This window comes from Sander lucioperca, chromosome 1, assembly GCF_008315115.2.
Source record: "Sander lucioperca isolate FBNREF2018 chromosome 1, SLUC_FBN_1.2, whole genome shotgun sequence".
In the NCBI taxonomy this organism is placed as follows: Eukaryota; Metazoa; Chordata; class Actinopteri; order Perciformes; family Percidae; genus Sander; species Sander lucioperca.
In genome coordinates this window covers 49,260,057-49,274,053 of record NC_050173.1, presented here as the reverse complement: position 1 = coordinate 49,274,053, position 13,997 = coordinate 49,260,057, and the positions used below count along the sequence as shown (strand labels likewise).

The 13,997-nt window shown below is 39.9% G+C and overlaps 1 protein-coding gene across 9 annotated transcripts in view; it reads right to left on the bottom strand.

The window, feature by feature from the left end:
- The window catches only part of tenm2 (teneurin transmembrane protein 2), a 226,685-nt gene that overhangs the window by 164,732 nt on the left and 47,956 nt on the right, over positions 1–13,997 (bottom strand). For all 9 annotated transcript variants that reach the window (XM_036005167.1, XM_036005147.1, XM_036005153.1 and 6 more), the window contains exon 2: positions 999–1,356. In XM_036005167.1, coding sequence (XP_035861060.1) covers positions 999–1,224 — 226 coding nt within the window. In that variant the 5' untranslated portion in view covers positions 1,225–1,356. The remainder of the gene's footprint in view (positions 1–998; positions 1,357–13,997) is intronic.

Genomic DNA, 13,997 nt, shown 5'->3' with positions numbered 1-13,997 from the left:
AAAAACTATAATCGCTGAGAGGGACATAGAGCAGTAGCAACGCGTTTACGTTCAGAGCCAGCGTCACGTGACTGAAACCAGCTGAACCGGAGAAGGAGATCAGTGAGAGACGCCTGTCACTGCACTTTAGTTCATAATGGAGGATCATACTTATGCCGAGACACAGGAGAAGGAATCCTCGTCGCTGAAAAAGGGAATTAAAAAGGCAACGTGACCGGCGAATTCAAAACACAAGGGTAAACATCGGGGTAGCCTTTCCCAGATGGAAAGAGCTAATGAAGGAGAAAGACTTTCAAAGGGAAGTTGCCGGCTTTCTTCTCGACAGGTAAGTCAATGTTACGGTCTAAATTACTTATACATGCTCACACTAATGATTCAATGCAGTTTGCAGTTTGTTTGAAATAACGAACCTCATCACCCAAAGAAAACTCGATGAATAGCTTCTTGGTACATAACAGCTACCGTAGCTGCAACACTCATTTGAAAAAGTGAGGCGCTAGAGAGCACTATTCGTTTGAATGCAAAATACAATTTCACCGCTAGATGAGAGAAATTCCTACACAGTGTACCTTTAATTAACACATTACACTGTGTTTTTGTAATCCACACAAAAAGTGTAAAAACAACATGTTGTGGTTCCGCATAGAACACCCTGTACAACCACAACATGCTGAAGATATATCATGTTCATTAGTGAGCTTTAGAGGTGTCCCCTTTGGACAAAACAAGCATAGCTGTCTTTTTTTCTAAGCTAAGCTTACCAGCTGATTGCTCTAACTACATAGTTAGCGTACAGACAACAGAGAGGTATCAATATTCTAATCTCACTCTTGGCAAGAAAGAAAGCTAAGCATATATTTCCCAAAATGTTGAACTATTCCTTTAAAGTCATTAAATTGACTTGATTTTGCATGTAATGTCTCCAGTCCAGCACAGTATGGATCAAGCCCCAAGCTAGAGTGTAATAAAGCATTTGAAGGGAATGCTTTGCTTTTCACCTTGCCTGGAGTACTCATCAGCCTCGTGGTGAACCAGGTCAGTCACGCAGCCGCCATAGTGCAGCCTCTGCTCATGGTCGAAGGCCTTGAGCGTCTCGCTGGAGCTGTAGGACTTCTGGGTAGGCACACGACACTCATCTGCATCCAGGGAGGAGTTGTTGTACTGGGAGTCTTTGGAGCAGCGACCCCTGGTAAGGGAGCGGTGCCTACGATCCTTCAGATCCATGCTGAGGTTGGGGGGGGTAGGGTTGCAGGGAAAAAGATGGAAGTAGAGGAAGAGGAGGAGGAGAAAGTGGTAGGCGGGGGATGAAGTGGCCTCCTAGCGGGGCTCCGTAATGTCAATCTCCACTTCAGTCACCTGGAAAACAGAGATAGAGAGAGAGGGAGAGATGGAGAGAGTGGAAAAGAAAGTGAAAAAGGTTGGTTTAAATTTAATGGATGCACTGCTGTGACTCATTCCTGCTTTGAACCCCCCTGGAGAATCTACAGGGAAAGTTAGGTAAGAGGGAGTGCGTTGAATGGACATTTGAGCAACCAGGCAAATATACAACACATCGGAGTATTGATGCGGGATAAGTAAGGCTATTTGTGCTATGTGGGGAGAAACAGAGCTGCCATTGCCGGGGTCCACAGAGATAGTCAGCCATCGACCGGGCCGATGAATAATGGTCAGCCAGCATTTAAATCTATGACATAAAAACAGGGAGTGACTCAAACACGGTCCAGTTGTCTTAAACTGATGACAGCTACACATAAATACAGACACATAAAGGGGGAACGACGATGTCAAGAAAGTGTGAGGAAAGTCAAGAGGAAAGATAGACAGAATTATGGGAAAAGAGACGCAGATTATCTAGGCTGGAAATGGTAAAGTGCAAGAAAAAAAGAAAAGCAGCCGGATGCAACAGGAAGAATGGAAGAAGAGGAGAAATGACTTGAGGGCATTGCTAGTCTCTCCCTCATTATCAGAGTGAGAATGAATCCCGCTTCCTTAGAGGCTGTAAAGGATAATCAAACACAACCAGATGCAGATATACATACACACACATGCGCACACACACACACACACACACACACACACACACACACACACACACACACACACACACACACACACACACACACACACACACAGTCACAAACAACAAACACACTGGTATCTGTGCTGAGCTAACAGTGTTACCTGGCCCTGACTCAGCTTGTAACACCACTGAACATGTGCATCAACACATCACCTGCTCTGCGCTTACGCCTGATCAGTCCATTGCTATTGCATCAGAACCAGCCCCCCTTTAATCTATTCAAATCTTATACATGTGGACACAGATTATACATGATTATGATGCTAATACAGCATGATTCTAGCGCAGCGGCCTTGAGCAATGCATTACATTAGCAGTTAAAGATCAAAGTACAACAATACAACAACCAGCAGTAATTGACAGGAACGCTTCCAGCAGCTGCCTGTATGGGATATTTATGGTAATAAATAGGTCATCCATGTTGCTATTGCTTCAGGCTGAGGAAAGTCTGGTCCACCCACTGCATTACAGCGTAGCGTTGCATTTTCAGTAAAAACATATCTCTCAGTCTGGACAGTATGTATTTCTAAAGAATAGGCATCATTTCAGAATATGTCATGTAACTAATTGCATACTGGGACGGAGGAAGAAAGAGAAGGGAGAAAAATAGAGAGAAGGAAACAAAATGTCAGTCAATCTATTCAATGAGGGCTCATTTTAAAATGCTTAGAAGGTAGTATTGAAAAGTGCCCTGCTATGTCCATTGATTAACAGTAGGTATTAAGTCTCATAAAGAGCTCATTATGCTCCGGCATCCATCACACAGGCTATTAGGAGTTCAACCTTAATGTGTTTGTACCTTGAATGGAGGGTAAGGAAATAGAGAGAGAGGGCTACTGGCTCTGCAAATTTGGGAACATTGTGGCTGGCATTATGAAAGTCATGGGGCTTTGTGAGAGTGAGCAGCTGAGTGTGTGCACTGTACTTCTGATATGCATATGAGAGATAAAGGTTCAGATTATGATTATGTTAAAGAAATAGTTCATCATTTTGGGATGTATACACTTAATCACTTTCTTTTCAAAAAGTTAGATGAAGTTGTATGTGCGTTAAACACAGAGTTGGCTATACTAGTTACAATTACAGCAGTCTATATCCACGACGTTCCACTTCCGGGATTGCTCTAGTTCTGCCGGAAATTCCGCTGGTTCCGCTGGTTCCGCTCTTTTCGGATGTCCATTTACGGATGTCCTGTTACCTTCCTCTTTCTTTGTGTTGTAATTTTAAACTCTAGTGGTTTTGTGAGGACTATGGTTAACTGCTCCTCAGATCTCTGCAGGGTAAATCCAGACAGCTAGCTAGACTATCTGTCCAATCGGAGTTTTCTCTCGCACGACTAAAACTACTTTTGAACGTACACATGTTCCACCAAAACAAGTTCCTTCCTGAGACTATTTAGCAGAGGCACCGTGGCTCAGCTCGGTGCTTAGAACCGCCCATGACGATTGTGATTGGTTTAAAGAAATGCCAGAGAGCACGTTTTTCTCCCATCCCGGATTCCTGTGTGGACCAGCCAGACCTTCATTAACAGCGCTTTGGAGGAAGGTCTGGCAATGCAAGACTATGATTACAGTTACAAGAATAACGTTAAATGTGTCAATTAGGGGTCTGCTATATGTATAAATACATATATATATATATATATATATATATATATATACTAGCGTTCACTTACGTTTCATAAACTCATGGTAATTTGGCAACTGTTTAGATATGCACTTCGCTGTAATATTTATTTTTATAAAGAATCTGAATCTCACTCTGAGTTACTATTCAATACAAACTAAAGAACTGAGCGATAATTATTATTGTTTTCAGTTAACGTTAATACATACACACTATAACACCCATTTAGTTGCAATTGTTTGTTCTTGAAATTAGTAATAAATAATAAAAAAATGAAAATACTGTTCAGTATTTTGTGATGTCATCAAGAATATCATTATCATTATAGAAATACCCTGAAATATCGTGATATTAATTTAGGGCAATATCACCCACCCTTAGTACCAATGTAAACTGTATAGTGATGCACAGCGTGTGTGGCAATCACAGTAAAAGGACTTGCGTAGTAGTTTGTAGGTGTAATATTAGTTGAGTAGAAAGGACACAGAATGAGAAATAGATGGATAAAGTGGAGAAAGCCAAAGGGGTCAATCACGAAATCTTGAACGCATATCAATCATATTCCAACCACGCAGGTGTTTTCCTCAAGGTCGCAGAAGCACACACTTTCGAACACACACACACACAGCTAACTTTTTTTTTGTTAATTACTCAGACAGCGGTCCACCCCTCTTGATCATCACACTGAGGCAGATTATCTCATTTATCAGAAGTATAATAACTTATTGTAGTTCTGACTGGTTGCTTACCACAATTTCATGGTATGCTATCAGGCACACAGATACACGCATATTCATATACAAACACCCAGACAATACTTTGCCAACCCACCCACATGAGCCTGCAAGTAGCTGTGTTTCCCTGACAGTCGACAAAGGGTAGTTGAATGAAGGAGAAAAGAGACGTGCGTGACCGTGAAGTGACCATGAAATCCAGGCAGAATGAGAAATGTAATTGGAAGCTGACAGGGAGGGTGGAGAATTCATTTTCAAAATTACAGAGGTGAAGTTTGGTACAGATAATGGCCTTTTCTCTACAAATAAGAGCTTGGGAAGAAAAATATGGAAAATGACACAATGTAACTAGAAATCACACCCAGTTAATTGGAAGCTAATGACATCAATGGATTAGCGAGCATTGGACAAGATGGATTCCCATTCAACCTCTGAAAGAGTCCAAATATCAAAGAAGAGTCAGCAATATGAACTGTGTTGGCTCAGTTTTTTTAAATGCAAAATCAGATGCAGCTATTATCAGAAACATTTTTATTAATCACATGCTTCACGAGTGTTTCTTACACAAGGAAAATAAGCATCTAGTTTTCTTAACATGTCGAAAAACAAAATATATCTGACACATTCTGTCCCAATAAGTTGCATACTGAAACTTGTGAACTACTTTTTTCTTGAAAATGCTCGTCAAATTCTTCTTGATGTGGCTAATTCAGTCTGTCCTCATTAAAAAAAAAACACATATTGTCAAACCAACAGGCCACTCTGTAAAAGTGGTGGGTCACCAATGTTTCAGCAGTAGGTGCATTAGTGCATTCATGGTTTGAAATTTGCCTCAGGTATTATGTGTTTTGTTGCATCATGCCTCAAATGTGCCTGAAGAAAGCACTGCAGAGACAGCCGGCTCTGGGAACACGCTGATCACAATCGACCCAGCTCTGCTGTGCATTATTTCACTGCATTTGTAATGGTTACATGCACATTGGCTAGATACCCAAAGACAATTAGCTGCAAAGATTCCATCCAGCCATCTCATTTATCAAACAAATAAGCACGGAGGCAGTGTTTGAGTGCTACTATAGATGCTGTTTAGGGCCATCACACGGTGGGAGGCTTCATGTCCAGATGACTCCTACTGCAGCTAACTAGGAGGAAGCTCAACAAGGGCATGTTTACTCTGTCTAAGCTACAAACTATCCTGACATTTATTGACATGTATTAATATAATATATACTCTAGACAAAACTCTACAACAGAGTGTTTACAGTTTATTATTATTAGTATCACATAAAACAAAGAAATGCAGCAAATCCTGTCAATTGAGATGCTGGAACATGGTCATTTTTTGCTAGAAAAAAAAAATCTATTAAAAAATATTTGCCAAATATACAGTATTTCTGTCATTCGACTAACTGATTTATTGTTTTATCTCTTTGTACTTTATAGCACTCCCTGTGTAAATCTATACCCGTATGTACAATATGTATGTCTCTTTATAGACAAATAGATACACATCTGCATATGTTTTTGCACATTGATATAGATACAGTCATTTCTTATCTTATGGTTGGATTAGAAGAGCTTGTAAAGCAGTCATTATCTGGCTCATTTAATTCAATTGTAACCAAACCAAAAGCAACAATCAGCCAGCAAGACTGGTGGCTAAAAGCCTGATAAAACACAGCATGGAGCCTTTCCATCAGAAACTTCATCCACCCTTCCAACACTCTTTGTCAACAAGAGATGGAGTTCTTCATTCTCTCTCTCTTTTTCTTTTTTATTTGAAAAGAATTTGAATAGCAAAAGACGGCCTATTAAAAACACGGCAAGGCAATGTTATCACAAAAGACAAAATTGTGGCTATAAAGCATTTTGCTCTCAATTTTCTGCTGCTTTTTTGTGCTGCTGCTCAAATTAAGTTGTTTACACAGTTTGTTCTCGAAGACAAAGAGAGGAAGACTCTGAGTGACTGAGAGAAACAAAAGAGTAGACGCGGAGAGAGCGGAGTACAGCGAGGTTGTGTGAGAATAAAGAGGAAAAACAAATCGTCGTTATGAGACTTGTGCTCAATTACACGTCGCCAAAATACCTGCGTGCATCTTGATTTCTGGAAGAGCGTCCTACTCAAGGCCCAAATATACAGTTCATCAAAGCATCCAATTACATGTTTGAATTTCCCTTAAGAGCAGCTTATACTTGACGTCATATCTTTAAGTGTAAATCCTCATTATCCTTGTGGTTAATTAATTCTTTTCACCAGTGAAATTTTTTCTGAGGGTGCATACTGAATCAATGTAATTCCTTTTAACACAGTATGGTAATTAATAGCTTTTTGGACAAATATCTCATTATGTACAATATACTTTTAATTTCATTGTATGGATAACACATTTAAGCTGTATAAATGTGTAAAAAAATGTGCTGCTCATTGGAACTTCAGTGTCCGGGGAAGGCATCCTGATTACTTCCTGTACTGAGACTTAAGTGTGTATGTGTGTCGTACTCACGTCATGTATTAGCATATATCAATATTCCTGTATGTATCCACGCACCATGACCTCTATCATTCTCTCTCTAACACAAACACACAAGCCTGCCTTGTATGAGCTTTGGACTGGGCTCTGACTGAGAGGCTCCTCACCGTGCAGAGGAGTCATTAATCATGTCTTCGATCTCGGGTGGCATTGAAAGTGCACGCACACGCACACACGCGCACACACACACACACACACACACCACAAATATACATATACACACTCAAGGCAAAAGGATAGCTGGGGCGGGTTACATGGCTCCAGTTCAACTGGAAACTGCGGTCCTTTCTGGATCCAAGATGATCTGTGAGCCAACAGCTGAGGGGCGTGCAGGACAGGAAACTTTTCATCACTCTCTCTCCCACACACCCCGCCTCATTACCTAAAACACCTCTTTTAGCCAAATCGAGAAAAAAAAACTACCACTTGCTTATTAAGTGTCATTGGTCGTGGTATTCACTAGCTGTGTCACTATTTGTATTTGCATGATTATAAGTTGGCGTGTTTTTGTGTGTCATTGACATGATATGGAGGCACTAAAGTCATTTTGTTTCCCCTAATAGCACGTCGCAACAAGACAACTTCTGAATGCAATGATGCAGCAGCAGGCGCTCATATCTCAGATTTGGGAGCCCCTCATTAGCAAGTGAGCACACAATAAGTCAGTGGTAGACTTTACAAATCAGGCCGCCTTTCATCTGCAGCGCCACACAACAATAAGGTCACTTACAAAAATAAAACAAGATACGTTATCTATAATTGAACCTAGTTCTATCAGGGTTTCCTGCAAGTTGATTTTCATACTGAACTGAAATAGAACGGAAACAAAATACACATTTAGGAGTCGATAATATTATTGTATGCGTTAGAAAAATGTTGAACAGCAATGTATAGGAGATGGGGTTTTTGGTTTTCACCGTCTGAGTTAATAGTGAATACTTCTGTGCATTCTTTGCCAAGTATGAAAGAGAACGAGAGGACGTCCCCTGTGATCAGCCAGGCTGAATGCAGTAATTATTATGCATTTTCGAGGTCATACAAAAGTATGGGATAAAAGTTACATATCCCAAGGTCTGCATGTGTGACTCAGAGTTGTAGTCCCTGCAGGGAACGGCATTGTTGAAAGTTGCCACACTGATCAGGAGACCTCACCCACTTTTCGTTTTTTCCTCTAGGTTTCTTCTCCTCTCATCTTGTCATTTGTCAGGATGAAAATGAAGGGATGGGAGGAGGAAACAATCCACCCCTCTCTCTTCCTTGCTCTCGGTGCCTGTGTAATCTCCACACTGGGCTGCAGAGTGCCACAGAGCCTCTGTTTATTAGACTAATCCTTAAATCCACATTCTGCAGGCCTCGCAAACGCCTCGCAAAGCTCTAATCTGACTCAAAACAAAGGGATTAGAGACGACAAGGTCCCTCTCTCTGTCTCTCCGTGTCTGCCAGAGTGGGCTCGGGGTGATGCATACATGTGCAGGGAAACACACTAGCACTGTTGCATGCTCTTGCCTGTGACACCCTTATTTGCTTAAGACTGATTGGTGCATGCAAACCCTCGCAATCACAAACATGCTTTCTGTGAACACAAGCTGGCTGTGACATGAAAGGCAGTTAGAGCCAAGGTGCAAACAAACTGGGTAATTACATATAGACAAAAACTCATGGGAGAAATGACAGACAAGATGAGAATGAGCTGTGGGAATGAGAGGCGTCAACAGCGGGGAGGATATAACAGGAATAACCAAACAAACCTGGCTTATATTATAGACTCATACGGCTGCAAACACCACAGTAGATTTTTTTACACAGTGGATACCAGGAGTCCACTTTGGGGGCCATAGGCCTGTTACAGTATAAACACAAAATAAAGCGCAAACAAATCAATATTTGTCCAGTATTTATCTGCATTAAAGGGCCTTCACATCCACTCTGCACCATGAGAATATGCTTTATTTACAGCTCAGTTAAATCTCTCCATAACACCCTGAACTCATTTAAGACCGATGGCACAGCTGTCAGGGGCAGACTAGAAACTTCTTTTCATTCTCTCTGTGTTCTTCCACACAATTCAAGTTACAATTTCACTTCGTTTCTCCTCTGTATAGAAAATGAATAATGCAAACAAAACAAAAATCCAGTGCTGAGATTACGTTCACTCAGTTCTTAATGCTAATTTTACACTGCAATCTTTATAAGTAACAGTGAGTCCGTTAAGCAAATGTACCATGTAATAATGTTGACAAGTGGGCTCAATTCATTTTCTGGCTCCTTTCACACACTTTCCAGGTTACTGGGTTGTCACTTCATGGGAAAGCCTTGTACTTATTTTTTTTATCAGATACAATAATGTGGAACAAGTAGAAATAGTGCCAAACAGTTCCAGTGTGGGTATGTTACCATTGTAGGAAACATGTTGAATCATCTTTGCCAGCACTTGGGCTAGTTGTGGCTCTTTAGCACCTACATACAGTATAGGCCAATAGACAGTTTGATATGGTCACCTTACATATACTTGCCACCTTAGTGCACAATAGTATACATCTTCTTCAACAGGGATCATTGCCACAGCATCTGTTCCACAATCTGTCATTGTTTGATCATCAGCTGATAAGGAGCCAATAACACCTGCCAGCAAAACTTAATGTAAGCATGTTTTCCCTGCCCTTATATCTACGAGTATGCCAGGCTAAATACATCCTTCGAAATCCTCCCGATTCACCCATGTTAGTTGTTATATAACCTGTTGAGGAGAAACAGCTTACACCTTTTTTATGATTGTAGTTGAGTTCATGCAGTTTGATAACCTTAACAAATTTCAGGTATAGCTCATGTCAACTTCCAACTTTTTTTTACTTTAACCGGAATACAAATGTTAAGTAGCCTGTCTCAAAGTGAAATGCTATCCAGACACTAGCGTTTGACAGCTAGCATGTGGATACACTTTTACTTGGGAAAAGTGTACATGCCAGACAATATTTTATTTGAAAGGAGTTTGCCTCCTCTTTTTGTTTGCAGTACAGTATGAGAAGGCTGGATGTCCGCAGTGCAATGAGTCCACTCTACAGTTATGTGAGAGGGAGCAAGAAGGATTTGACCATGGTGTGACAGTGTGGTATCACATTCTAAGGTTATGGAGCACGTTCATGCTGTGCTGTGCATCTGACAAGAGTGTTAGTGCAGGTGAAGGCCATGTGCGAGAAAGAAAAGCATGGCAGTCTACAGATGGTTAATGTCAGTCGAGGGGTCACGGAGTCATGCTACCTGTTCTTTTATTCAGTGAGGGAATTCCTGCTCATCCTCATTCAGTAGAATCGCCTATGCTGATATGTGCGTGTGCTACCATGCACGTGTAAGAGTGTGTGGCCTTTTTCACCTATGCCCTAGGAACTAGCTGCAGCAGAGAGAGTCAGGGCAAACTTTGCTACCAGTGAGTTATTAAAACAATCGAGTGCTGACAAGCCCTGCATTCTGTCGCCGAGGGAGAGGGCTAGGGCTTAATAACTCAGTGTCACGCCTTGACATTCTTACCATCTGTCTGGGTAAAATATTCAAATGTGCAATAAATGTCACTGGGGACAGACGGTGACACTGTCTAATTAACACTATGACAGAGGTGACACACTGAGGGCTTTGGCTGGCTTTTACTGTACAACATGCATCGCCTGTGCGTCTGTGCATGTGCACGCCAGAACTCGATGCAGAGGCAAAATGCTGTGGGACACTGTAGCAGATTTGACTGCCATTCTGTCACTGATAAAAAAAAAAAAAAAAAAGTCAGCTATTGTTTAACTAAACAGAAAAGTGTAGCATTAACACACACATTAAAAAGTGTAAATGACAGCAGCTATAAGGCTGTGCAACCCTGGAGCAATGAATAAATGCCAGAGAGGAGTCATTTCCTCGGGCTGAAATGTCAAATACAGTAAGGGGAGAGCGGGGAGGAAACCAGATTACCAGCCATGTATGGATGTCTTACTTCAACCTGACTAGCCAACTGAATAACAAAACATGTCCTCCATTTATGCCTTCAGTTTTTGTGCAAACCACAGAACCCGACCTTAATCAAACATGGCATTTAACCATAAAGCCTGCATGGGATTTAATGTGAGTAGTTTTGGCAAAGTGTAAAAATAGCAGGCACAAAGCACTTTAAAGTTTGTATAGTAAAAGGATAAACGTAGGTATTTAAACACTATTGCAACGTGTAGAGAAAAGGGATGTTTCCAGCATGTATGTGTAGTACCTGTATGTGAAAAACACATTTTGCAGGAAGGCAGGAACATTCAAGTAACAGCCATTAAATGCGCAGCAAGACATCAACAAGTCTATACAGCCATGCTAGCAGTTCTGTGAGGCTGTGGGCACACACATCTATACACACATATACACATACACACACACACACACACACACACACACACATATATATATTTATATATATATATATACATTGCAGCTTATTTTAAGCAAACTTACCATATGCAAATATTTGCATGTACATTAAAAGATTTAACAACTAAGACATAAACTGAACAATGTTCACAGATATGTGACTAACAGAAATGGAATAATGTGTCCCTGAACAAAGGGGAGGGGGGGGGGGGGGTATCAAAATCAAAAGTAGCCCTCAGTATCTGATGTGGCCACCAGCTGCATTAAGTACTGCAGTGCATCTCCTCCTCATGTACTGCACCAGACTGGCCAGTTCATTAAGTACTGCAGTGCATCTCCTCTTCAGGTACTGCACCAGACTGGCCAGTTCTTTTGTTGCTTGTTGTTTTTGCCATCCTGTACCTGTCCCGCAGGTGTGATATTCGGATGTAGCGATCCTATGCAGGTGTTGTTACATGTAGTCTGCCACTGCGAGGATGATCAGCTGTGCTTCCTGTCTCCCTGTAGCGCTGTCTTTAGGCGTCTCACAGTAGGGACATTGCAATGTCTTGCCCTGGCCACATCTGCTGTCCTCATGCCTCCTTGCACCATGCCTAAGGCATGTTGACACATATTAGCAGGGACCCTGGGCGTCTTTCTTTTGGTGTTTTTCAGAGTCAGTAGAAAGGTCTCTTTACTTTCCTAATTTTCTTATAACTGTGACCTTAATTGCCTACCGCCTGCAAGCTGTTATTGTCTTTTTGACCGTTTAACAGGTGCATGTTCATTAATTGTTTATGGTTCATTGATCAAGCATGGAAAACATTGTTTAAACCCTTTCCAATGAAGATCTCTAAAGTTATTTGGATTTTTACAAAAATATCTTTAAATTACAGTGTCCAGCCCTTTTTTGCTGAGTGTATATGTATACATACCGGTATATATATATATATATATATATATATATATATATATACATACATACATATATACACACACACACATATATATATATATATATATATATATATATATATATATATATATATATATATATATACATACATATATATATATATATATATATATATATATATATATATATATATATATATATATATATATATATAGTACACGTAGATAATGCATACAGCTTATGGGATGCGTCTCTGCCACTGCCATCTTGGGAAGGACATTCGACCCGTTCTGACCATAAAGATTTATAGAAAAGCCAGACTTTAGTGGTGTTTGCGAAATAAATGCCAAGTAAGCAAAATGGAATAACATTTCACAGATGAAAATAGTGTTTTACAATATTTTACTGTTACGACGGTGTTGAATTTAATATCACAAGAGGTAACGTTAATCCTTCCTTTAAGCTAACAAAAAGTTAAGTGACTATCCTGATACTAAATTAATCTGATGCTAGCTTATGTCAGGTAAAGTATTTTATTTATTTATTTAAGTTATTATTAAGATGCTGAAAATGATGATTCACGTATGTTATTTAAGCGGCAGCTCCGGGGCCCCATTGACCCCTATGTTAAAAAATCACAACAGAAATAAACATGTTAACAACCTGGTAAAAAAAACTGTTTTGGTCTCTTTGGTTTCTTTCTACATTCATTTTTTTTTTAATAACTCACCCATTTAAATTATATTAAGGCTTAAATCCACATACTGTTACTATCTACACAAGATTAAGTATTTTGATATGAAAACACATTTTATCCAAGTATCCTGTGTCATAAATACATGTCGGTCATTTGTAACAAAACAGCCGCTTGAAAATTGATTGAAAAGAAAAGAAAAATGAAAAAGAAATGATGATTTTGATTATGGATAGACCTTCTGCCTTGATATGCATTAAGAGGCGCGGCTTGTCTTTCCCAATTTTAGTGGCTGCACATATCTATGGTGGGCACAGGGGTACTCTGAGCTATATGCTAATGTTAGCGATATTAGAGATGTTAACTAATGTTGTCATGTTGATGTTTAGAAGGTAATGTGTTTCAAAGGCATTTTCCTAGTTTAGCATGTTAGCATGCTAACATTTGCTACTTAACACTGAACACAAAGATTAGGGTTAAAGAATTTCTTTTATCATAAACCAAAGTATTGGACAAACTGAATTTTGACCTGATGATGGTGCTAGATGAAGAATCAGAGGATCATCTTTAATGTACCATATGGAAAATTTGGCTGACAGATAGCAGTCAATGAGAATAAATAGAGAAAAATACAGAAATTAATAAAATGACAACAAATAAAGAAAAATACACTGTTTTATTCCAACATCACTTTTGTAATTGTAACTTTTCAACAAAACCATCTAGCAAAAGCAATCATTGCTGGCACTAGATTGATCCAATCCACAGGAGACTAGTAGATGTCAAGCTGTGTTTCACTGAATAAGTAAAAATTTGAATGGCCGGAGGTGCCACAGGAAAAGTAATTGATTTTGGTATATCTACCACTAAAGTCACATTTACATCATACACATGTGTCTTGTGTGTCTGAGCTTCCCAACATATTAACACATGTTCATATTCAGTATACAATATCCTTTAACATGCGGGCTGGTTGATGCTGGGCAAGGTAGTAGTGACATCAGTTCATTTTCAGTTAGAGAAGATGAGTTTAGTGGTGATAGAACAT